This window comes from Drosophila rhopaloa, unplaced genomic scaffold, assembly GCF_018152115.1.
Source record: "Drosophila rhopaloa isolate 14029-0021.01 unplaced genomic scaffold, ASM1815211v1 contig_155, whole genome shotgun sequence".
Lineage (NCBI taxonomy): Eukaryota > Metazoa > Arthropoda > Insecta > Diptera > Drosophilidae > Drosophila > Drosophila rhopaloa.
This window is the reverse complement of record NW_025335034.1, coordinates 10,284,668-10,310,337: the sequence shown is the minus strand read 5'-3', so window position 1 is coordinate 10,310,337 and position 25,670 is coordinate 10,284,668. Positions and strand designations below refer to the sequence as shown.

At 36.0% G+C, this 25,670-nt stretch overlaps 1 protein-coding gene across 4 annotated transcripts in view; it reads left to right on the top strand.

Moving 5' to 3' along the window:
- Positions 1 to 25,670, top strand: part of LOC108042472 (protein doublesex) — a 72,434-nt gene that overhangs the window by 36,142 nt on the left and 10,622 nt on the right. For 3 of the 4 annotated variants that reach the window (XM_017120783.2, XM_017120784.1, XM_017120782.1), the window contains exon 3: positions 16,979 to 17,116. In XM_017120783.2, coding sequence (XP_016976272.1) covers positions 16,979 to 17,116 — 138 coding nt within the window. Of the gene's footprint in view, positions 1 to 16,978; positions 17,117 to 17,225; positions 18,363 to 25,670 lie in introns of those variants that run through there. The other variant, XM_017120786.1, reaches the window with a different exon arrangement.

Genomic DNA, 25,670 nt, shown 5'->3' with positions numbered 1-25,670 from the left:
TTTGCATTCTCCCTATTAATTTATGCTTGACCGACCACCATACGTATACGCAACGTTGGGCGAGTGCCTATTTAAATGAAACATTAAGTGCCGAGAATGTCTTAGACAGATTCACATTTTTCGAGTAATTTAGCTGGTTTATTTATGGGAAATGCACAATCGCAGGCATAATTTATGGACCTTGCTCATTGGATAGACCTCGGGGCAAATTTCAAGAGATGCAACAAAATTATCCAATTATGCTCAACAGATATAATTATACCGTTAATTGTCTTGAGACTAGCCTGGATTTATGACGGCCCGCCTGCAGTCATGGCTTTGTATCTCTGCAGTCTGATTTATGGCCATCACGGCGTATGCTCGACATTAAATGCCATTTCCCACTTGCCAATTTCCAATCAATAACTCAATATATTTATTTTTATAGCTTACATGCAGATTGTGCACTTTGTTTAATTCTTTCGTTAATTGCTTAATGCAACCGACTGGTCAACGCCATTAAAATATTTTAAAAACAAACACATATTCATCCAATCAGCTCGCTTGCCACAACTGTTTGACAATTAGGCAGGTTTTTTAATTCGAATAACATGTTGCCTATCACTCTATTGAGTGTAATAAATTTAGTTTTTATTTGCATATGCAAATAATCGAAATCTGGTTTGGAAACATCCGTAGCACAACGTTTTCGGTATTAATTGATTCATTAACTTAACGATTTTTTGTCGATTCAATTGTGCAAGGATATATTTAAATATATCTATCTCTTAATAATACTAGTTTTGCATGCAAATTTTTGTTTTAGATTATCTAGGTGCTCTCTTTTGTTATGTTCACAGACGAAATATATAGGAGCGTAGCCTTTTAAAAATCGGTTTCTCTAATTTAGTAAGTTGGCCAAATTCCACAATTATTATACCCGTTACTCGTAGAGTAAAAGGGTATATTGTATTCGTGCAAAAGTATGTAACAGGTAGAAGGAAGCGTTTCCGACCCTATAAAGTATATATATTCTTGATCAGGATCACTAGCCGAGTCGATCTAGCCATGTCCGTCTGTCCGTCTGTCTGTCCGTCTGTCTGACTGTCTGTCTGTCTGTCCGTATGAACGCTGAGATCTCGGAAACTATAAAAGCTAGAAGATTGGCATTTTGCATGTAGATTTTAGAAGTTCCTACGCAGCGCAAGTTTGTTTCAAAATGGTGCCACGCCCCCTTTAACGCCCACAATCGCTTATATACGATTTTAAAAATTTAAATATTTCGGAAAAGTAAAAATGCAGTTTTATTGTGTTTATCAATACCTATCGAAATGTAGAAGAAATTTTTCAAATCGGACCATTCGTTAAAAAGTTATGCGTGATCAAAGTTTCTATCTCCATCTCCCTCGCACTCCCTTTACCTGAGTAACGGGTATCTGATAGTCGGGGCACCCGACTATAGCGTTCTCTCTTGTTTTTTTTGTCGATTATATATTAAGGTATTCCTTGGTAGAAGTGCACATTAAGGTATTTCACTTGTTAATAACTAGAAATAGATTTTTAGATTTTTTTTGTTTGTGGACTAAAAACTATAAAATCTGAGTACCAGACCAATAAAAATACCAATGCTCAAATTATCAGCATATCAGAAAAATACCTTTAAACAAGAAAGGAAGCAAACTTTATATACCCCTGCAGTTATTCAAATCGACCACATTTCGATTTCTATTCCTATGTACATATGTATATCACTGAAAACAATGAAGCTATGTCGATTTTGCGCCGCATTTTGCCATCGTTTCTATGGCAGCTAAATGATATTGTTGTCCGATTTTTGCCATCGTTTCTATGGCAGCTAAATGATATTGTTGTCCGATTTTAATTTAATCAAAACCGTAATTCCATAATATTTTAATATTAAATCTAAAAAAAAAAAAAAAAAAAAATTAAAAACAACAAAGTTATACTTTTTATGATCCGTCTCGTTCCGAATCATATACTGCCTCCAGTAGAAAGACAACTTTTGGGGAAGTTTCAGGCAGATAGCTTTAAAACTGAGGGACTAGCTTGCGTAGAAACGGACGGACGATTGGACGGTGTCTCCTTCACTGCGTTGCTAACCTTTGACTGAAATTATAAAACCCTCTGCAAGGGTATAAAAAGAAGAAGAGGAAGGTACAAAATAAATCGAATCTTATTTCATTTAAAGATGATAGCAAATCACGCAATCTACGGCACATATTAAAATATATTTTCAGAGTTGCCCGGGGTTGATCCGACAATCAATTTCCAGACAGGGTCTTTCGTATGACGTATCTAAAGTTGAGAGGACGCGGACGGCATGTCAACTGATTTATATCACAGTCGCAGCAATTAACGCGAATGTAACGGGCGGTAGTAAAAACCAAGCTAAGGAAAATTCGAAGGAAAAGAAATCTACGCTCTTGGAAACATTTTTGTTTTTGGTTCTTTTCATTCTTAATTTTACGAGTGCCAAAACCTTGCGGGCAAAGCCAAATAAATATGTTTGCCGCAGTTGTCGTTGTAGTTGTACGACTTGGGTCGTCATCATCAACGTCAACATCGACATGAACGTTTTTCGGGCTTGCTCGTAAAAAGCGCAAAAGGAAAACTTTACGATGCCACAGTCTAGCAAGCATTTGACGTCTGTCCAAGGCATCTAAGCCCAAAGACAAATGCATTGACTTACCAAAACCTCCAGGAAACCTCCGATGATGTATGAAATTAGTGGCCTTTCACAGTAGCCAACGAAAATATCTCTCGCGGAGCATTCACGTACTTAAGCTAGGCCAATTGGTCTTTGGGACCTAACGCAACACGAACATATCCCAAATTCAATTAAATTTGTCGGAGAATGCACTGACAGAATAAAATTCCTGGATCATAGAATACTCCTGTTTAAAGTATTATTAAAAGTATTTTTTTTTAACCATTGCAGAGGGTATTTATATTTCAGTCAAAAGTTTGCAACGCAGTGAAGGACATATTTCCGACCCTATAAAGTGTATATACATTTTTGATCAGCATCACCAGGAGAGTCGAACTAGAAATGCCCGTCTGCCCGTTCTACGCCAACTTGTCCCTCAGTTTTAAAGCTATTTGCTTGAAACTCTTCCAAAAGTTGTCGGAACCGGAACACGGATCGGGCGACTATATCATATAGCTTCCATAGGAACAACCGATATAATTAATTTAAAAAAGTATAATTTTGTTGTTGGTAATATTTAATTAAATTAAATTAATTATATCATATTGCTCCCACAGAAAAATAAAAAAAAAAATTAAAATATTTTTTGTCAAATGAAATAAAATTATAAGTTTTTCTCGGATAAGATACTTATCGGATTTTACTTGTAAGAACTTAAATAAATCATAATTGTACAAATTAATTAATTAATTAATTACAGTTGAAATCGATATTGGCAATTCATTAGTGCAATACTAATACAAACTTTATGACTTTTCAAAATGAAAAACGAAGTGTTTAAATCATATATATGTACATATGTACATAAATCCTGAATGAAATATTACATCATGGTTGAATGTAGGCACATTTTTTCTAATTTTTAGAAAAAATACCCTAAAATTTATGGTTAGATGCCCTACTTTTAAGAAATATTTTCAAATCGACACTGTTTTTAGTAATATAGGCAGAGAAATCGAAATGTATTATAAACTTCGGCTTGCCTTTTTTGGTTATTTGCTGGCATATTTCAATTTAACACATAACCACTATATTAATTGACTTTTAGAAACATTTATACTTATAAAAAACCTCCAAAAGCAACTCCAACGAGTTAACGATCTCTGGTCTAATTTTCTTACTGACTATTTTTATAGACGCCAAGAGACATTTGTGAGGCTCTTGCTTTGGGCAATGTTTTTTCTATAGTACTCAATTATGTCTGATTTTCTTGCGTGTACCGAGTACAGCATTGACGATGCGTCACGTCCTCCATATTCCTGGCAACTCTGGGCGATAAGGCCCAAAGCTCAAACTGCTTATCGCGGTCATCATCAGCCCGGGAAAAGGGCAAATAGCTTGCACAAGGGCTGATAGCAACGATAAGTGCTGAGTGGGACATGTGCATTTGAAAGTGAAAGCACAGTACCCTTTCTCACCGTCAGTCCTTGAGTTGCGCTGACGGATGCATTCAATTCAGATTCATTTTTGGCCAGCTAAAAATATCCTCTGCGAGTATTTGCTGCCAAACTAAATCGGCAGGCATCCCGATGCAGTTCTTAGTCCGCATTCACTCATGCAATTCGTTGCTGAGAAAAATTGAAAAAATCTTGGCAAGCAGCTTTTTAATATAAGTGTAGGATCAACCAAATTCAATATTTATTTTAAGTAGTGCATAAAATGTTGTTTTAAGGAAAGTTTTGAACATTATATGACATCTCGTTACGTTAAAAAAACGATAAACAGGTTAACATATAAAACAATCTTAAAACGAAAACAGTTTCATTCAAGAGACTGGTAATCTTAAATAACGATTCCTTTATTTTAAATTCGTATTCTAGACAAAAAAAAAAGCACATGAATATTAACTTGTACCTGTGAGGTAACTCATACATATTTACAGAAATCTTGCTAAGCTTTTTGAAGTAAATATGATCTTTACGTACCTATAATGTCTATAATACTTACCTAAGTCCTTAATACCCATGAAACTTGGCACATACACTCTTCGTAGGTGTCAGGCCATGCAAGCAACTGGCAAATGACAACTGTGCGTTCTTTGGGACCCGGAAATTAAAAATAGCCCTCATACATTTGTCTAATTTCCTCTATAATTTATAGTTAACTCTGAACGGCCCATGTCAGCCAGATTGACGCTTCATTTGTTGGCTTTAGCCCCCTTCACCCAATCCACCTGCAATGAGCCCTCTTTATGCATTTACGCGCAATTTCGAATGTCTTTGGCGGCATCCACTCTTGATGCTGAGCCAATATAAAATTACAAACTGTGCAAAATTATTTGCACACAAAACAAATATATATATAAACTCATGGAAGTGTGCACGTAAAGTAATAATTAGACAATTCAAATTGGAAAGCTTATGTGTCCGTTAAGATAAATATTAACATAGCTTACATTGCCCAGCTACATTTATATTTTATAATTAAAAAGTGGGAATTAAGCAATGTTTTGGCGACAGATCTGCTCCTGATTAAAAGTTTCTTCCACTACTTTTGTAACAGTTTTACAACTTGAGAAGAACATTAAGTTTTTATAAAATGTTTTAATCCCCCTATTAACCTATACCAAAAAAAAGATGACATAAATTAGAAAAACCAACATTCCTTTCCTGTCGCACTAACAGTTGCCAGATTCACAATTGAATTTATCTAATAAAGGCGCTTAGATTTCCTGCCTTTGATATTTAGCGCCAAGATCTCAATCAGCTCCAGTTTCAACTTGACATGCCCGACACGTGTAATCCATAAACGGTTGACTCAGTCCCCGAAACACCGCACCACAGTCCTCACTTGGAATAAGTGGACAAGTGCCGATTCGGTGGGACTCACTCATATTCCCGTCTCGCCCCCATTTTGGCAGCCACCAAAATCAGCAATCGCTTGCCTGACTGTGGCTATTTTTTCGCACTTGCTTGGCTTTATTTCCTTTCTTTGCGCTGTCAGCGGTTCTCGCCGGCAAATTGGTAGTTTGACGCGTATATTAGCGGGTATGTCTGCTTCCTTTCGGTCGGAATTCTCAGTCCGCTTTTCATGTGCGACCTTCAGATTTAGATGGGTTGGGAATGGGTGATGAGCTCCCGATGCACTTATCTCCCAGCCAAATACTATCTGTCTATGAGCCCGGTATTAAAAGGCTACCAAATATGATAAAGGTCTTAATTGCTTGGAAACCATATAATCACAATTTACTTATAAAATATAATCGAAACTCGTAAAAAGTCCTCAATTTGTTAGGCAATTAAAGTAAATAAAAACTGAATAATTTTCTTACGGTTGTATACTAACACAACTGAAATTATTTGTGTTAAGAGTGAGGTGTAATTGTGTTTCCATGCGAAGTGTTAAAAATGCTTTAAATAATTAAAATGTAACATATGCCAAGAGATGTTTATGCATCAGATAGTTTGTCGTAGATTTTATTTATTACTTATCCATCCAAGCAATCCGACAATTTTACACTCGCTACCGAAAATCAGACAAGAGATGTCATTGCAACACGACTTGGCTCATTTAGCCTGCCTATTATTAGCAGGCATTCATTAAAATGTCATGAAATTGGAGGCAAGACACCAGAGTTTGCCGAGCCAACTATTTGCTGGGTTATTGTCACAGTTGTACATTCTTATTACCATTTTTGATGGCAATTAAAATTTATCGCATTGTGCTCATACAAAGTAGCGCATTCACTCGGAGAGCCAACAACTTGACCGAGTGTGTGCCATAACAAAGACTTTGCGACCAGAAGAGCAAATGCAGAAAATTCACTCGAATGTCAGCGTCAATGCAAATTGATTTGCCTAAGAGAAGAGCAAGTTATTGTAATTTAATGAAAACTCACTTCCAATTTTTTGAACTATACCAACGGAAGTAAAAGCTCTCTACGACTGAGCCGTAGAATTCAAATCCAACTAATCGATTTATTCATCATGATTCTTATTTTAAATTGGCAGGTAAATAATTGTTGCAAATTAAATAATGTTTAAAACAAAAACAAAAAAGCAATATACAAATTGGGATAAGTAATTTCAGAGTTTTTCGAACGCACTACGAAATCCACTAGAGTTCAAACGAATTTCGCATCTGGTAATAAGATTTAAAATTTAATTTTTTTTATTAATATAAGATTTAAAAATTATATGTTTATTTTAACCTTCCCCCCTTGTAAACCAACGAAAAAACATATTTCTTCCCTGTCTCCATAACTTGACCGCAATGTATCATTATGTGCACATAATACTCTGGTCAGTAAACCTACAATTAAAGACAGCAAGCATCGATTAGTCCTGTGTCCAGAGGTAACCAAACAATTTATTAGTACAGGCAGAATATAATCAAACCTTTTCAAAAACAAAAATCAATCGAATGGTTAACAAAAGAAAAGTCACCAAACTCACACAAAACTTATCTAATCTTTGCTAATTTGTATCCACCAATACTGACAAAAGTACAAAAAAATAAGCAAAGAAACTTTATTACCCTGAACAAGTTAAAGTCAAATGTTAAGTTCCAGCAGTAAAAAAACGCAGCGACAGCCCGGCGACCATAAAAATAAATCTACAGAAAAAGCTTGTTATTTTCGATAATAAAAATAAAAACTATATAAATGCATGCAAAATGCAGCAGGATAGAAAAAGTTATGACGGTATATAGTACGGAATATGACTGAAAAATGACACAAGTTCAAGTGAACTACGAAAATAAGAAAAACGCGACAAGTCAGGAGCAAGGAATCGACACGGGGTAACGACAACGACAGCGATTACGAAAATGACGACAAAGACGGCAGCGAAGCTCTTGCCTTTTCTTTATATAACTCGTAAAGTCTCTCGAAAATTGCAAACGTTTTAATTTTGAGATTAAAACTGCTTTCGTGCCAAGCTTAACAAGCTTAACTTGGCTAACAGAAAGCAAGCCAAAGCGTCCTGGCTCACTACTCCTGTCAAAGCCAACTTCCGCCTTCTGGCAAGGACGGGCGACATCGACGAACCTCCCGAAAACCCCAATTCTTCAGTCTCGTAAAAGTGCTGCATGCTACATGCACTTTTATTAGCCTTTACTGCAGTTGTGTTGACGAATGCACAAAGAGCTCTTCTGGAACGAGCTGCAGCGATGAAAGAAAAGCTCTCAGGCAAAAGGTGAGCCAGCCAGCGGATATTGCCCGAGAGGTTTAGTGTTCGGGAATTTAACTCAATTGAAGGTGAGGCAATGAATAACAAATGAAATGGTGAATGCAATCAGACGATGGTTACTCTCCCAGTTTACTGCTTCAATAGTTATAAACGTGGGAGCTATTGTTCGCAAAAAACGGTTACCTATTGAAGAATGTTAATCAGTGTTTAGCTCCTCTCCTATATTTTGTACTTCCTTATGGCAGCATGTACTGGCAGAAATAATTGCATTTTTCACCCCAATAATTTTGAATAAATAAAATAGAATTTCTAGGAGCGCTTATTGTCGATCATCTATGGTATTTAAGCTATTTTATTATACGAAACACTTTTTTTAATCGTTCGCTTAAATATATCCTTATGAATTAGTAAGCTTTCTAAAATAACACCATGTTCGCTATAATTTTTCTTTTTTAAGTTAAATAACTTAGAAAATAAGTTACCGTTAATCGTAGTGTAGAGTATTATATTGAATTCGTTGCAAAGTAAAAAAAAAGGTACTCTTGGTCAGGATCTTCGACCGAGTTAATTTAGACGTCCGTCTGTCTTTCAATATAAACGGTAACTATAAGAGCTAAACAGTTTGGAGCACAAGTATATTTACAATTTACCATCTCCACTCTAAACCTTAAAAATTGGAAAATAAATTTTGTAGGGACAGCGCAAAAAAATCTTCATTTTAAAATTGAACATTGCGCCACCTGCTACCTGTGAATTTATTTAAAAATGAATTAACAGAGTAACACGTATCTGATTGTCTATGCATTCGACCACAGAGGACGTTCTTGTAATTTGGAAGAATTTTCAAGCGTTTTCGAAAGCAAAAATGGGATTAATTCAAAAGTATTTCCATTTCATAGCGTATTCCTTTATATCCTTAGCATCCTTTTGAATAGTAACGACTTCTCAAATATTAATATTAGAAGTGGAAATCCCGCTTTAGTATTTTGCTAATGGTTCTATTAATCTTCGTTCTATTAAGCAGAATCGTTAGTAACATTTTAAGCATTCTTTTAAGGGGGTATATACCTTTTTTTGTCGAAAAAAATAGGAAAGTTTGGATTTTTATACCCTTGCAGAGGGTATTAAATTTCAGTCAAAAGTTTGCAACGCAGTGAAGGAGACATTTCCGACCCTATAAAGTATATATATTCTTGATCAGAATCACCAGGAGAGTCGATACAGCCATGTCCGTCTGTCCGTCTGTCTGTCCGTCTGTCCGTCCGTCTGTCCGTCCGTCCGTTTCTACGCAAACTAGTCCCTCAGTTTTAAAGCCATCTGCTTGAAACTTTCCCAAAAGTTGTCTTTCTATTGCAGGTAGTATATAAGTCGGAACGAGCCGGATCGGGCCACTATATCATATAGCTGCCATATAACTGAACGATCGGAAATGCCATAACTTTGATGTTTTTAAAGTTAGGAAGTTGGGATTTTTTCTGAGTATTAAGAATGCATCATATGAATAACCGATCCGATTTTGGAGAATATAACTTACAGAATATTCTGCAAGGGTATATCAACTTCGGCTCCGCCCGAAGTTAGCTTTCTTTCTTGTTTTATGTATGTAACTATTGTTTTTATTAAATGAATGATTATATTTTCTGAAAGTTTAGATTGTTGACAATGTTTATGCAAACATTTTTGAAAAAATATTTAATAGTTTTTAAGGTGTGGCTGTTTCCCTTAAGCGCCTTTTTTTTAAAGAGCCTTGCGGTGATAATTCCCCAGGACAAATGGGTCAACTGATACCGAAAAAACAAAAATATTTCATTAGTTTAAAGTAGTATCCTCTACTTGAACGAACGTTTTTAAAATTTTTTTTTTTTTTGTGCATACGGGAACGTTTAATGCAAAAAATGACGTTTTTGGACGCAAAAATTCTTACAAAACTATCTATTTCGGCGAAATAAAAATTATTACATGAAAAAACGATCATTCAAGTACTAGTAAAATTCATTACGAACATTTAAAAAAAAATTTGAAGAAAATCTGTTCAGTAGTTTTTCGCCAATCCATATCACCGCAAAGTCATTTTAAAAAAAAAAACCATTTCGAGATATTCGCGTTTAAAGTTTCAAGTTTGGGTTTGGGCTGTAACTTTTTTTCTACTGCTCAAATCTCTATGAAAATTTTGGGAAATATTCTCAAGAAGTTGTTCTTTAAGATAAAGCAAGAAAAAAATTTCGATTTTTTGAAAATGAAAAAGGTATATACCCCTTTAATCACATCTCCTTCGAATACCGTAATTTTAAGCTAATAAGCTTCTCGTTTTTTCCGTTTTGTTTTCTTGTCAAAAACAATACAATTGTTTATAATTTAAATACTTATTTTCAATATTTCGAGCGTCAAGATTATTCCTGCCATGTGCAAGAAAAAAAATTGTACATTTTAACACATTTATGGTCTTACTTAAACGAAAAGAGAAATTAACTTTAGCAAGCCGAAGTTTATATACCGATGCGGTTAAAACTAATGTACATGTCCACACACTTTTTTGGCCAGATCATTTCTCTGACATTTTTTCAGATCGGACCATCATGATGAACCATAGCAAAGAAGAGAATTTAAAATCAAATTTAACAAATGCATGTGTAATCTCAAAACAAAGTTTTCTTGGGAATCCCGAAGTTTATATACTCTAGCAGTTAACCCAAACTTTTGTTTGTGAATTTGGCCAGATCGTTCTAGTAAGAGCAAGAGTATCTATTCGGCCGATTGACACTGCTTTAATTTATTGATTACTAACATTAAAAAATTAAAAGTCCTACATTGTTTTGTTCATTTGTGAACTTATGAAGGTAGACGACTGTGAAATTATTTTTCGCGAAGTAACCTAGAAGGAGCGGAGTTTTCTCTTTCTTGCGTTAAAACCATATATATTGCAAATGTGTTGATATGTGACTAGATTATAATCACTTCAGGCTTGGAGCATCGACAACATTAAATCTTTTTCATACCCAAATGCATCCCACATTTAGTTTCACTCAAAATAATTCAGAAATCAGCCACTGCTTGGCCAACTAATCACATCTGCTTCTGCTCATTAAAAGACAGTTTCGCTCCTTTCTATTTCTATTCCTTTTGCCAAAGATTTTATACTGTCTGCTCAAAGAGCATTTTCATTTCAACCGTCCCCTGTTCCTTGCCCCAGGGTCCTTGCTCAGTAGTCCGTAGTCCGCATATACCGCACAGCATTCCGCTGCTTGCTTTACTTGCCACATTGCCCTTTGCAGGAGGAGTCGTCAATTCGGCTTCCTTCTGGTAGCATTTGCCTGCTACTTACTCCTTTCTGTGCATACTGAGCACTTTGAGTTGCCATTTTGTGGATATGTCGATTTATTATTTTTTATTGTTGTTACGTTTTACGACTTTCCTCCGTTGCTCACGGCCCTCTGCCGACAGGACAGATCTGCAGATACATCCAGAAATTTACGGTTGTTTCTCATCTTTTTGGTAGCCAGGCTTTATCCAGCTGCAAAGCGCACGAAATTTTATCAAAATATTTCGCCAGCATCTCGCTTGTGCTTCGTTCTTTATTGCACAAGTTAATTTTACAACACGATGTCAAAGTGCTCCACACGGAGAGAAGGTTCCATGGGTTTATTAGCAGCTGCAAAATGAATGCATTTTATCTCGAAATTATTCAAGCGAATTTTGGCTGTGGATATAGAAATACAATCGTCAGAACAAATTCTTTACTTACAAAAATAAATATTACAAAATATAAATAGAAATAAATACTTGTATATGTAGACTAACTTTGCAGTTGAACCGAAAATAAATGAGATAGCTTTGCCAGGACCACGCAGTCAGTATGACAATTATATGACTTGTATTAAATGTAACAAGAAAGGAAGCAAACTTCAGCAAGCCGAAGTTTATATACCCTTGCAGTTATTACAAATCGACTACATTTTGATTTCTATGCCTATATTACTAAAATCAATGAAGCTATGTCGTTTTTGCATAGCATTTTGCCATCGTTTCTATGGCAGCTATATTATATTGTTCTCCGATTTTGACAAAACTAAAAGCCTAATTCTGATATAGTAGATAATTACTATATCTCAAAGAACAATTTTAATAAATGGAAAAACATCAATAAAATTTTTAAAAAATAAATATAAATAAATATAAATGTCCGATTTTAATTTAGTTAAACCGTATTTCCATAGTATTTAAACATTACCAAATCGCAAAGAACAAAAAAAAAAAACAACAAAGTTATCCTTTTTTTAACATTTTTTTCCGATTGTTCCTATGGGAGCTATATGATATAGTCCCTTGATCCGGCTCGTTCCGATATATACTACCTGCAATAGAAAGACAACATTTGGGAAAGTTTTGACCAGATGTCTTTAAAACTGAGGACGGATGGACAGATGGGCATGGCTAGATCGATTCTCCTGGTGATGCTGATCAAGAATATACATATGTATGTATATACTTTATAGGGTCGGAAATGTCTCCTTCACTGCGTTGCAAACTTTTAACTGAAATTTTAATTGAAAACATCATTTCAGACAAAATACGCAATATCCTTCAAATTCCCCTTTTTATCTAATGTAAACCGGATTGGACCATTAGCAGCTATATTAAGGACTAGCAGGGTGCCCGCAGCTTCGCTTGCGATGTTTTATGTTTGCATTATACCTGTCTCCATACAGGAAGCTCTTAAATATTAAGACCATATTTTTTAAATAGTGCAATTTATGCAATGTTTATATCGAATAATAAGATTAAAAACTGCAAAAACGCATTTATATATGTAAAAAATGCAAGTATGCTAATTGGTATATCACTACTGCACATAATTAATAAATAACCAAATATTCATTTAAATGTAAATCATTTATGACTTTACTAATTAAGAATATAAAAAAACGAAACTAACTGGCACAACTCACCAAATTTTTAAGTTAACATCAGAGATATCAACAAATTTGCACATTCTATTGAAAAAATTTAAATTCCGAGAAAGGCGAACCAAAATAATAATATTATTGCTCACATACGGTTATACACCAAAATACACGGTTATGCAAAGAAATTTTCTTGATACGACTCTGAACCGAATTGAAAGTTTCCCCGTTAACTTCTTCTTTTGCGCACTTGCTACACTCTTTCCTCTCTCTCTATCTACTGCGATCTCCCGCTCTTATGTTTCCTAACAGCGCGTGGCAAAACACTGTAAAAATAAACACCGCAAAAAACAATTTGAATGGTATATTTTTACTACACTATCAAAAACCGGGCCAAATAGATTTTCGCCAAAAAAAACGGCATTTGAGTATTCTGGCAGCAATAACTGTAAAGAGCACTTAAATTCGATAATAGATCGACGTTTTGCTTAGTTTCTTTATTTAGAAGATAGCTAGAGCTTTGGTGAAGCCATCAAATGAATCGTTAAAGCTTAAGGAAAAACTTTACCGAAGTTTAGAAGTGCCATTTTTCGACATTTGAAGATATTTTTGGCTAAATTGTAATTTTAGAACGGGTGTTAAAAATAGTAAAAAGCCTTAAATCTAAGCGGTCAAATTTTTTAAACATTTATAATGTCTTAAACTATTTTCGGGCGAAAACACAGATTCGATTGTTTAAACGGTTTAGCGTCCATTTTTGAAAGGAAAATTGACCTTTTTTCCAATTGGAAGAGATTGGGGCCACTTGGGGAGCCCCATTAATATTGTTAACCAGTGGTTTTGGCTCTGCGTGGGTTCCCAGTTTTCTTACTGATAGCTTTTTACATATATACAGATATAGACTTTTACAGAGCAACGTTTTTAAAACTGCTTACAGACTCAAAAAAAGTCTGATTTCGAATCGCCTAGTGATGCTAATGAAAAACATCACAAAATTATAATAACCTCTGCAAGAGTATACAAATATCATTAAAAATATAAAAACAAGTGAATTTTAGTATTATTTTTAAAAATAAATGTGTATAATTCTTAGAAAAAAAATGAATGACTTCTGCGTTGATGAACTTTGAAACCGTCTAGATAAATGCATAAAATCGTTGGAAAAAAGACGGCAACTAACGAATGCTGCCGAGCGACATGCCTTGGCCATGTAATGCTTGCCAATTGGTGCACCGCGCTATATATAGGATATATAAAAACTCCTCCAGAAACTGTGCGTGCTGAGCAGCTGCAGCAGAAGCATCCAGAGAGGAACAGCTTCGTGCTGCAGCAACAAACTCATAAAAAGGCGCAGAAAATCGAGCAAGAAAACTTCGCTAACGACTTAAACGCTGCTAAAGGAGCTGGGGACACGAGGACCTCGTGGAGGACTCGGAGATTGCCGAGTGGACGGTTAGCTGCAGTTTGGACAGTAATAAAAGTAATGCCAACAGCAACACCAACACCAACACCAGTGCAGCCTGCACATATAGTACCAGTACTCCATGTACAGGCGGTATATGCACTCCGCAGAGCCTGGATTTCTGTACCCACTTCTCCTGCCACATGACCCTGCGCAGAGTCGCTTTATGCGCGTTAATGGCATCGTTTACTGGCTAACTGTACATGCATATAGACGTGCATCTATCCGACCAGATCTACGTATATATGGGGCAGTACATATTCCTGGAGGGGAGTGGCGGTGCAGCAGCGACAGCTGCAGCTTTTCGTGCGGACGGGTATTCGTGCCGAGTGGGCGTTACCAACGTTTCCCGAACGTTTATATAAATATTGTGTAATGTGTGTATTATTTAGGATTGCGCTTAAAGTGACTAAAATGTTCGGTGATTAAATACATGTAGGATTCAATTCTACATGCATGTTCCGGCCGAACTTCTTCCGAATACCATGTAAGGGACTGTAGTTGCCAATTCAATGGTGTTTTTTAATTAAATTAAGATTAAATTATCTCTCTATTCACCCCATTGCTAACAGTTGGGGCACGATATCATTGCACGTTCCTCATAAATTCAAAAATGCTATAAGCTAAATGAAATACTCAAAATTATTAAGTGATACATTACATTATTAATAATTATGGTAGCTTCCAATTTTTCGTATAACTGGACAAAATATTCTAAACTTATCTTGCCTTGTCTTAAAGCTACCCTTTTAAAGACCCTTCTGACTCTTTCGATTTCGAACCAATTAATCAATTGCATTGAAAATAAGATTAATTAAAATTATTTTATGAACTTAAGCTAGTCCAAATAATTTTAAAAATAGTAAGGTTTATGTTGCCTAGAAAATATTTTTACAAATTTTTTGCTGCTGCAAGAGTTTAGAAAATTAAATAGAGCTTTCCAGCAAAACATTCTGAACGAATCCCTGTAAAACTTTTTTACAAATTTAAAGTAGTCTAAATAACTCAAAAATTATATATTTTCTACTGCGGAAAAATTTTCAAAACATTAAAACATTAAAAATTACCTTAATAAAAGGTTTTTACTCTCTTAACCTTTCGCGATTCCACATTGTTGTGGTTAAAAGAATCTAAAGCTTGATTATAATTCAACCAAATAAAACAGGGTCTTTTTGAAATGCTCCTATCCAATCGCACTCCTTCTTTGAAGGCATGGTACATGCAATTTAATATGCAGGCCACAACGAATAGGGCTAGTAAAATTGTTTGGGTGTTATTGCCTGACCATGGCTGCGGTTGCGGCAGCAATAAATCAATTTATTAGATTTATTTGCGTCCAATAAAATAATTTGCAAGCATAAAATGCTAGCAAAACATCACCCCAACAATGGTGAACTCACTAATAGCTTAATTACTAAATTAAAAAGGCGCAGACAGTCCGGCAAATATTCGTGCAACGCGCCCAGATGAATGAGCATGTGGGCAACGCTCAGGTAAAAGTAGCAAAAAACAAGTGCCACAACAACAGGAAGTAGAGCCGTTCCCAAAAACGTGTTTCACGTCAAGTTCGCACACGCAAAGTGAGTGCGCCAATGCAAATCCTGCACCACAAACTCCCTGCAACAGCACTTGTGTTGCATGCAACAGCAGCAGCAGCAACATCAGCCCCAACAGCAACTCTTGCACGCCAGCAACACCAACGGCCGCATTAAAGGAGCAGCCAGCAGAGAGCCATAATAAAACGGGCCAATGGATATGAAGCTCCGCCTACAACGAAACTACCGACAACGATTTCGACGACGGGCCAATGTTGCTGCTGTGCTGTTGCTGTTGTTGCTGCTGTTGTTGCTGCCGTGCGGTTGCTGTTGGTGTGTAGGTAAAAAAGAAAAAAACGAAAAAATGGCTGGCGATACGAAGAGCATAATGGCATAAGCTTCACGAGTGAAAGAGAAAAGTGGAAGGCAACACCAGCGGACACAATATTAAAACGAAACCCATAAAATATGGAAGGAAAGTATATAGTTACTGGAACCAATAAAAATATTAAATATGAGTTTTCCAAATATTAAACCAAAAATGTCGATAAAACATAAACTTAAAAAGATTTTTATAATTTAAATGTAAGTCTAACGTATTAACATATTCGTTAAACTTATAAGAATGTAGTAAGTCTAGATGGTAATATATTTAAACACTTAAAATCTTTACATTTTGTACTTATGAAACTTTAATCCTTTAATATTTTATATAAACTTAAATCTAGAATAATTATTCTTAACTACAAAAAAACGTTTCTCTGGTAACTATTAGTTTTATTTATTAAGAATGATTAAATTTTTAAGCTGAATTTTTTAGTACAACTTTGTACACTTACTGAAAGTGTAATACATTGTATTACATTTTTAAACAGAAGACAAAACATTTAGCTTAGTCCTGCTTAATAATAATAATTGTGCTTATTCTACTTGTTTTTACTGATCATGGGTATTTTTATATTCTGGCTCAATATCAATTGGTTCCCCGTATTGAGTTGCAATTTGTGCCGACGTTTTTGCCGCCTTGCTTACGTTACACATGGCTGTCTGCCGGTTTTTCACAATCACTTATGCAGACTGGCGAAATTCAAGAATGAGGGGCTCCACTTTGATGAGGGCCTCTCTTGCGAATTGTTTGTTTATGTGGATGTGATTTGTCAATCAAGCTTGATCCGAAATGAATAAGGAGATCGGTTTCGGACAATTAATGACTTACGACTCTTTCTTTTGCTTTTGCTTTTCAGGCCAAGACGTTTTCCTAGACTATTGCCAAAAGCTACTAGAGAAATTCCGCTATCCGTGGGAGCTTATGCCACTCATGTATGTGATATTGAAGGATGCAGACGCCAACATTGAAGAGGCTTCCCGGCGTATTGAAGAGGGTAAGTAGACCGATCAGGGAATACAATCCCACCTGATTACCCCCGAACTCGCTGTGAAAATATAATTCCATAATCAACTCCGAATGTCTTTCGATCTGATTTAAACCAGGCCAATACGTTGTGAATGAGTACTCCCGTCAGCATAACTTAAATATCTATGACGGGGGTGAGCTACGCAACACAACGCGGCAATGTGGATGATAATTTTTCATTAACTAGAGTAACGAATATTTCTTTGCCCTGATATTTATTGTTCAGCACCATATATTAGCTTAATGCTTCGGTGCAATCGCGCGAATTTATCTTTCGTATCTTAAAGTTGAGTAATTAGGGTTTTAAGAAGCGAAACCTCTGTACATATATCGAATTTATCGGTAAGTTAGAGCGCCTCTTGGACTATCTTCAATCAACAAGCCAAATATGTCGATGTTTGAACGCCGGTCCCCCGCGTCACTTTTCTTCAATCAACATTACCCCGTGCTGAGAAGTGTGGCAGCCGATCAACAAGCAACATTCTCTTCTCTTCAATCAACAATCCCCCAGTGGATCTGATCAACATGCAACAAAACCCTTGCCGCCAACGAATCAAAATAATCGAAAATATTTACTTAGAGGTCTCCAACATTTTCGAAAATGCCAATGCCAAATCAACGATCAACATTTCAACACGTTCGCATCACAAATCCGCACATTGGTTGTATAGCTTTAGTTTTAGCTTATCTAAGTCTTGCTTTACAGAGATAACTAGGCTACTTTTAGGTTTGAGAGTGATTTTCGTTTATCCGATGTCACAGTCTATTTAAACCCATTTAAATCACCCCTCTCCAGACATTCGTGTTATTTTTCGATTACTCAATGAATCTAAGTACAAAGTGATGTCTTTTAATTGCACTTAATGGGGGTCGAGGAGAAAAATATGTTAAAGAATCATTAAATATATGATTAAAAGTTAATCTCAATTTTCTTCTCTAAGTGTGAATTTATATCTAAACAAGGTACTTGGAAAGTAACCCTTCTTGGGTTCTCGGAATCAAAACTGTTGTGAGATGGTGCACAAATTTAATTTATGTTTAGGCTAACTATATCGATGTCTTGTGAAACTCTATTTGTAATATTTAATAACAACAATAATTCTCATTGACATTGTAAAATATTGTTACCAACTTAAGTAAGATTTAGCCCAACGGAATATTATAAAAAGGATAAACCTGAAATGTCAAAAATAAACTATTTTCCTTAAACAAAATCAGTGTCGATAAGATAATCTTTATGTTCAAAACAGAAATGGAAACCGAAAATCCCGGAAATCCTTTGTTGTTTATTTGTTAATGACATTATAAATTGTAACGATTGCTTTTCGAGTTGTTGCCATTTCACGAATCCGTTTCCATCGCACATCCCGGTGATGATGTTTTCTGGGGTGAGGAAGCAGAATCTCAGAGTCGGGAGCTGGGAGTTACTTGTGTCGCCACTGCTGCTGGGATCGTAAATGCATCATTAAACTGAAAAATGCATGCAAAAAATTTACGACATTGCGAACACCGTTGCTTCAAGGCCTGCACTCAGAAAATATTTTCGGTGATTTTCGAATAAGCCCAAAGTATTTATTTGCCGAAAATGATTTGTCCAAGACTTAATTAATTATTTTGATGCTTTTTTTATTTTAAACGTTTAACAAATTAATTATAATAGGAATGGAATTTGTTGCAATGTTCAGTATATTTACTAAAATCTAAAACTATTTTTTTGTATTTGTAACTTTTTTAATTAGGTATTTCTTTTTTTTTATAACCTACTTTTTTATTTAACAAGGTCAACTTTTTTTTGTAAGTGTGATACTCAAAATCCAAGTTACGGTTTTAGTTATTTCAGCTGGGGATGTACGGCTGTAGTCCGCCACCAGGTACCTGCAATACTCTGGCCCTAACAGCTTAACATTGCTTCCCAGCACTAAACACGTCACGATGAAATTTCAGGAATCGTAGTGGGACTGGGACGGAGAATCTCTGGGATACTGTGGGTAGGCAATGGCGACGTGTAAACGTGGGCACCATAAAGCTTAACAGTGTTTATGGTTCAATTGTGTGCGAAGAAAACGAAGAAATCGACCGATATGTGAGGGGATTGATGGCAAAGAATAGAGTTTTAATAAAATATTTAAGGTAATTTTTGTTTTAGGCACAGGAGAATAAATTGCTTAAAAAAAACACATAAATTTATTGCGTTAGATTCCCACCAATTGTATGAATAGTCTTTTATCAAAACATGTTTGCCAAGACCAACAATATATCTTGTATAAAAAAGTATTGAATATTTTAAACGGAAACTCAAAATGTCTGAAAATAACTTAAAAAGTATTATTGACTTTTAAGTCTTTCCTATTACTAACCCGTCTTGTAACCCTATACCTCATTCACAATGGTTCTGTCCGCTATACTACTGAAATTTGTTTCTATCGAATTTTAACCGAAGCTAAATAGTCTTTCTGTTGGAAAAAATTTCTCAAGCCGAAGTATATAAAGTAGCAGGTTATAGTAAAGTAATTTTTCGATTTCTTCAAATTGAAATCTTCTCCATTAAAAAACAAACTCCGCATTCTATTTAAAATAGGTTAATGTTTTTTATTTCCCAACATTTTGTACCATTTAACCTTTTTAAGTATTTGCACAATGGGACATGCTCAGCAGTTTGGATACAAATTGGTTTTAATCGTAATTAAATTTAATATAACAGTTTTTGGTCCAAGTTCTTTTGGAATCGAGTGCTTGAAATCTGTCATTGTATAAAATCCGATGCCTACTAATATCCGACCAAAGTTATGACTCAGTACATATAGTAAGGCATCTAACCCAGTCCCTCGAACCCATTTTACGACGCATTCCCATATCCTTACGTCCTCTCATAATTTCAGCGACGCCTTTCTTTGTTTTCTCATAAAAAATAGACTCGCTAGTATGCCATTTTGTACGGGGGCCATAACGAGCTGCGAGCCGTATCATCGTCATCATCGTCGTCGTATGGCTCAGCGGGTCTAGTACAAATTCCTTTCCACTTTCGTCCCAAACATTTACCAATCCTTATTAAAAACTATAGGAAAGTGCAGACCCAGCGGCAGCAGGAAGCAAAATTTTCCAAGTTTACGACTTCATATTGTGGGTGGATCGTAAAATATTTGTGCAGCGTCAACTTCTACTCCACTTCCCGACTGGTCCTCATTTCCCATCAAATTTCGCTACTGTCATTTTTACTGCCCGACGACTTACAAGCTGCCACTTGTGCCAGACATCTGATCCACAAACAGAGCTTCCTATAGACAATCATGATTTATCACAACCACGGTCCTAGCTCGCTAAATAATAAGCAACCAGTTTGTCATGAAGGCTTCCCGCGTAGTCGGGCTGGTCAAGCATTCCCTAACCCTGTTGTCCAAGCCTTAAGTAACTTTACTCATCCGTCGCCAAGTGAATTCAACCGTGAACTTATTGTCGAGGTTTTGTGGCCTGCAAAAGCTTAGATTATAAAAATGCGCAAAACTAATTTTTGTATGAAGAGTTTGAGAAATGTTTTGCAATTAACTAGGTCAACAATTTTTATTAAGACCTACTAAAGTAGGATATTTCAATAATATTTTAAAAATATAATATTATTGATACAATTATTATTTCTTTAAAGCTTGTTGTTAAATCAACAGAAAGAACATTAAATCTGCATTTTATATACCCTTGCTGCTTACTGCTTACTTCAATGAAATATTCCTTAAAACGACCAAGTTCCGATTTGTATGTTTCAAAGCAGTGAAACTAGATATTTCAATTGATTGTTAAATTTTTCTATCGTTCTGATGGCAGCTATATAATAGTGTCTTCTGATTTGTATAAAATTAAAACATAAGTAAGAAATCAATATAACTCTGACTATAACCGTAGTATGCGTAGAAACGGATAGACAACCGGACATGCCCATAACAAATCTTCTGGTAAAGAAAAAACAAACACTTGTTAGAGTCAGTAATAATTTATTCACTACGTTGCAAACATGTTACTGAATTATAATACCCTCTGCAAGGGTATAGACTTATTGTTTTCGCTTTCAAAAACACAACATAATAAAATAACTACAGTTAAACTTCAGTAACTCAAAAGGAATATAAGACGATTTGCTCATAACTCAAACCAAAATAAAAAGCAGTAGCGTTTAGCGTTTTTTACACAATTTTGGTTCAATAAGTCGAACTTCACCAAATTATATTTACGGTAGTAATTTAATTTTGCAAATTAATACTCGATTAATAAGAATTGTGGATTGCAATATTTAGAAATTTTATTCTTAATATTATTTAATACATTTAAAGGTCGGTGCTGTTTTCAAACGTTCATTCAATTGAGTAACAGGCAATTGTTTTAAACAAAAAAAAGCATGGATAAACGTACAAAATTTATCAATATGTACATATTCTTAAAATATTTAAATTTTTTCCTAACGTTAAGTATCTTTAAATGGAATTTTTACGATGACAGATGGTGCTTCGAGATACGTAAGTTCAACTGTGCTTTTATGTTCATCATGTTCAAAGTGTGATTTAATAGCATTTTCAGCTTACATCCTAACTTCTTAAGAGGATAATATAACTTATAGACAACCAGATTTTTCAAAACCCTTATTTCGTTCAGCGTTGAAATAGATGTTTGAAGTATGATTTTCTTGTTCAACAATCAGTTGCGAAACAATTGTAAAATTGTTTATGTCGCATTTCACTTAGCTTGTTCAACTTCACCCTGTATTGTACTGAAATTCCAAAGCAGTGGCTTGTAGAACTATCGGAAAGGGAGGTCCCCCTCGATAGCCGAACCTGCTCGAAAATGCATTCTTCTAATTAACCCAACACCCAAGACTCACTTTATGGACTTACCCAATACGAGTTAGCTATGTATTAACAAGTACTAGAATTCCAGGGGGAAAGGGCAGCTGGACTGGTTTCTACCCTCTGCCTCTTTCCAACCTTGGGTCACAACTTTTTTACGACTTTTTATTATTTCGTCAAATCGCACAATGGGCGGGCGGCATTAGTTGCGACTAGGTGGGGTCTAGCCTTCATACCTTCGACTTAAATTCCTCCGATTCCGCTTCCATCAGTGCCGTACCCCGTCCATCCGATATATGTGCGTCTCCCGAGGAGGTGAACTCCCCGGGAAAGGGGACCAGAGGGAGGCACGTTCATGCGTAATTCTCTCTCGTATGCTCTGGCCCTGTTTAATGCATTCTGCAGTTGGCGGAAGAAAAAATCCCATTAAAATTAAGTAAAATTGCAGCAGCAGCAGCAGCGTAATCGTAAAAACTTGGCATTTTGATGTTGCAGCAAGCAGTAAAATTTTGAAAAGTTTTTGCCACGCAGATAAGGCGGGGAGCGTAAGACAAAGGCTCTTGCCTGTCGAACCTCCAACTGGGACTGGAATCGGGATGTGGATCTGGCAGTGGATGTGCATGTAGATGTGGATGTGGACGTGGACGTGGCTCTGGAGGCGTGGCACTACGGTGGGACAGGGGCAGTAGGGGCACGGGGGAGGTGTATTATGTGAGCACCGTGCGAAGGTTGCACATAAAGTGCATGCCGGGCTATAGGTGGGCCGTGTTCGGAGTAGGGGGCCCGATTCCTCATGAGCCTTTCAAAATGGCGCACATCTTGGCCGGGTGGCATAGACCTTAAGTGCGGCCGCAGTTTATGTTATGGCCGCCGGCCGTAGCTCTAAACTGTTCTACTCTCTTTTCCATGAACCATGTGGTATGCCTTCTAACAATCCGTCGTTTATTTCGACATTATTCAGCGAGCACAATCAAAAATCCTAAGAACTATCACTGGGGCACCTTGGAATGTTCGGAACGACAACATCCACAGAGATCTTGGCATTCTACCCGTAAAAGATGAAATATCAAAACAAAAAGCGTCCTACCACACCAAGCTAACTTCTCATCCAAACCAGCTCGCCAGGGCCCTAGCCAGGGTTTCCAACCGCACCCGATTGCAACGCAATGACCTTCCAGCTCAGCAATAGTTATTAGAGCCCCTAAATCTCGCGCCAGTCACCTTAACTGTCAGATAGTTCTTTAATTTAAGATTCTATATACTTATTGTTAGTCTCAATTCAGAGAAGATCCAATAAATAAAATGCAAATGTTAAAAAAAAAAAATTTTATAGTTATTCAGAAGTGTTCTGGAAAGTTACCAAAATAAACCAGGGCTTGTCATAAATATTCATTAGGCTTGTCATAAATATTCATCAAGGATAGGCATACTCTGATGAAAATAAATATCCCTCATATTGAAAAATATATTTATCATAACTGGGGCTAACAAATAACGCCCATTTTTCAAAAAATATTTATCACAACTAAACATCCCTTACGAGTGATGAAAAAAAAAATATTAGTCTGGCTAACGACTAAATCCGTTTATTAGGGATAGCCTCATGTGTATATTAACAATAAACAGAGCAGAAATAAAGATGGCCTGAACCATTTTATAGGTCTTATAGGTCTTATTATTATAAATCCATTATGAGATAATACAAATATTAAATTAATGATTTCTTAGGTATTCAGAATTATTTTCATTTAAACTCTATTTTTACTTCCGTTTAAACTCTTTAAAATCTGTGCCAAAACCAAAAATGTTATCTTTTATGACGTATCCCTCAGACTTGGGCAATGCATTAAGACGAGTATTTTTTTAATATTGCAGTGGTGTATTAAAAAATTCGATTTGTTTCTCTTTGTAATAATTCTTTTTCAGTTTATAACTTTAAAAATAAATTCCTAATAATCGTTACAAAAAAGACTCATAAAAAATCATGGTGGATTTGTACAGACTAAATAAATTGAAGTCCATTTTTTATACCCTTGCAGAGAGTATTATAATTTCAGTCAAAAGTTTGCAACGCAGTGAAGGAGACATTTACGACCCTATAAAGTATATATGTTCTTGATCAGCATCACCAGGAGAGTCGATCTAGCCATGTCCGTCTGTCCGTCCGTCTGTCCGTTTCTACGCAAACTAGTCCATCAGTTTTAAAGATATCTGCTTAAAAACTTTCCCAAAACTTATCTTTCTATTGCGGGTAGTATATAAGTCGGTACGAGCCGGAGCGGCCGACTATATCCTATAGCTGCCATACAACTGATTGATCGGAAATGCCATAACTTTGGTGTTTGTAAAGTTAGGAAGTTGGGATTTTTTATGAGTGGTAAGAATGCATCATATGAATGAATAACTTTACAAACATCAAAGTTATGGCATTTCCGATCAATCAGTTATATGACAACTATAGGATATAGTCGGCCGATCCTTATGGAATTTGGGGATTCGGATTGATTAGCCAAATATAAAACCCATAGAAAATCCCAACTTTCTAACTTTACAAACACCAAAGTTATGGCATTTCCGATCAATCAGTTATATGGCAGCTATAGGATATAGTCGGCCGATCCCGGCCGTTCCGAGTTTGCGTAGAAACAGACAGACGGACAGACGGACATGGCTATATCAACTCAGGAGGTGATCCTGATCAAGAATATATACACTTTTTACCAAAATTATAATACCCTCTGCAAGGGTATAAAAATACTATTAAACTACTCTTTAATAAAAAAAAAACGTTTTAATTACAGCGAAAAGGCTACATAATAAAAGTTTGAAACAAGAAAGAACGCTATAGTCGAGTGCCTCGACTATTAGATACCCGTTACTCAGCTAAACAACTTAATATAAATATGCCCTCTTGTATGTTTTTCGCCGCTCGAATTAGCACCTTGGCCAGCTGTTCCAAAGTCATCCGTTAGATGACGCTACCGTGGTACCACGGGCCATGAAAGGCGGAAATGTAGGCGCTAGCCAGGCTTAAGCGTTTAATGGGTTTTTGTGCGTTAGAGTGGCCGTGGCAAACTTTTATTAGGCCAATCGATAGGTATTGACGAAACAAATACATATCAGTTAAAATTTTCATAATAGCATCAAAACTATGGCCACAGCTTGTGGCTTGTGGGCGTCAGAGGGGGCGTGGCACCATTTTGAAACAAACTTGCGCTGCGTAGGAAATCCTAAAATCTACATACAAAATGCCAATCTTCTAGCTTTTATAGTTTCCGAGATCTCAGCGTTCATACGGACAGACAGATGGACAGACCGACGGACAGACAGACGGACAGACAGACGGACAGACAGACGGACAGACAGACGGACTAGTGATCCTGAACAAGAATATATATTCTTTATAGGGTCGGAAACGCTTCCTTCTACCTGTTACATACTTTTGCACGAATACAATATACCCTTTTACTCTACGAGTAACGGGTATAAAAATATAAGTAGATAATAATACAAATATTGTGTTTTTATTGCAAAATAAAACTAATTTAATCACCTTATGAATACCCTTAAAACAGAAATTAAAAGAAAAAACCGTAGATTTAAAGGCAAACAAAATTTTTTCATAGAAGAAATACTCGTATACTCTGGAGGTGTTTTATCAGAGAACTTGTGTAGAAATCAAAACCAAACAAA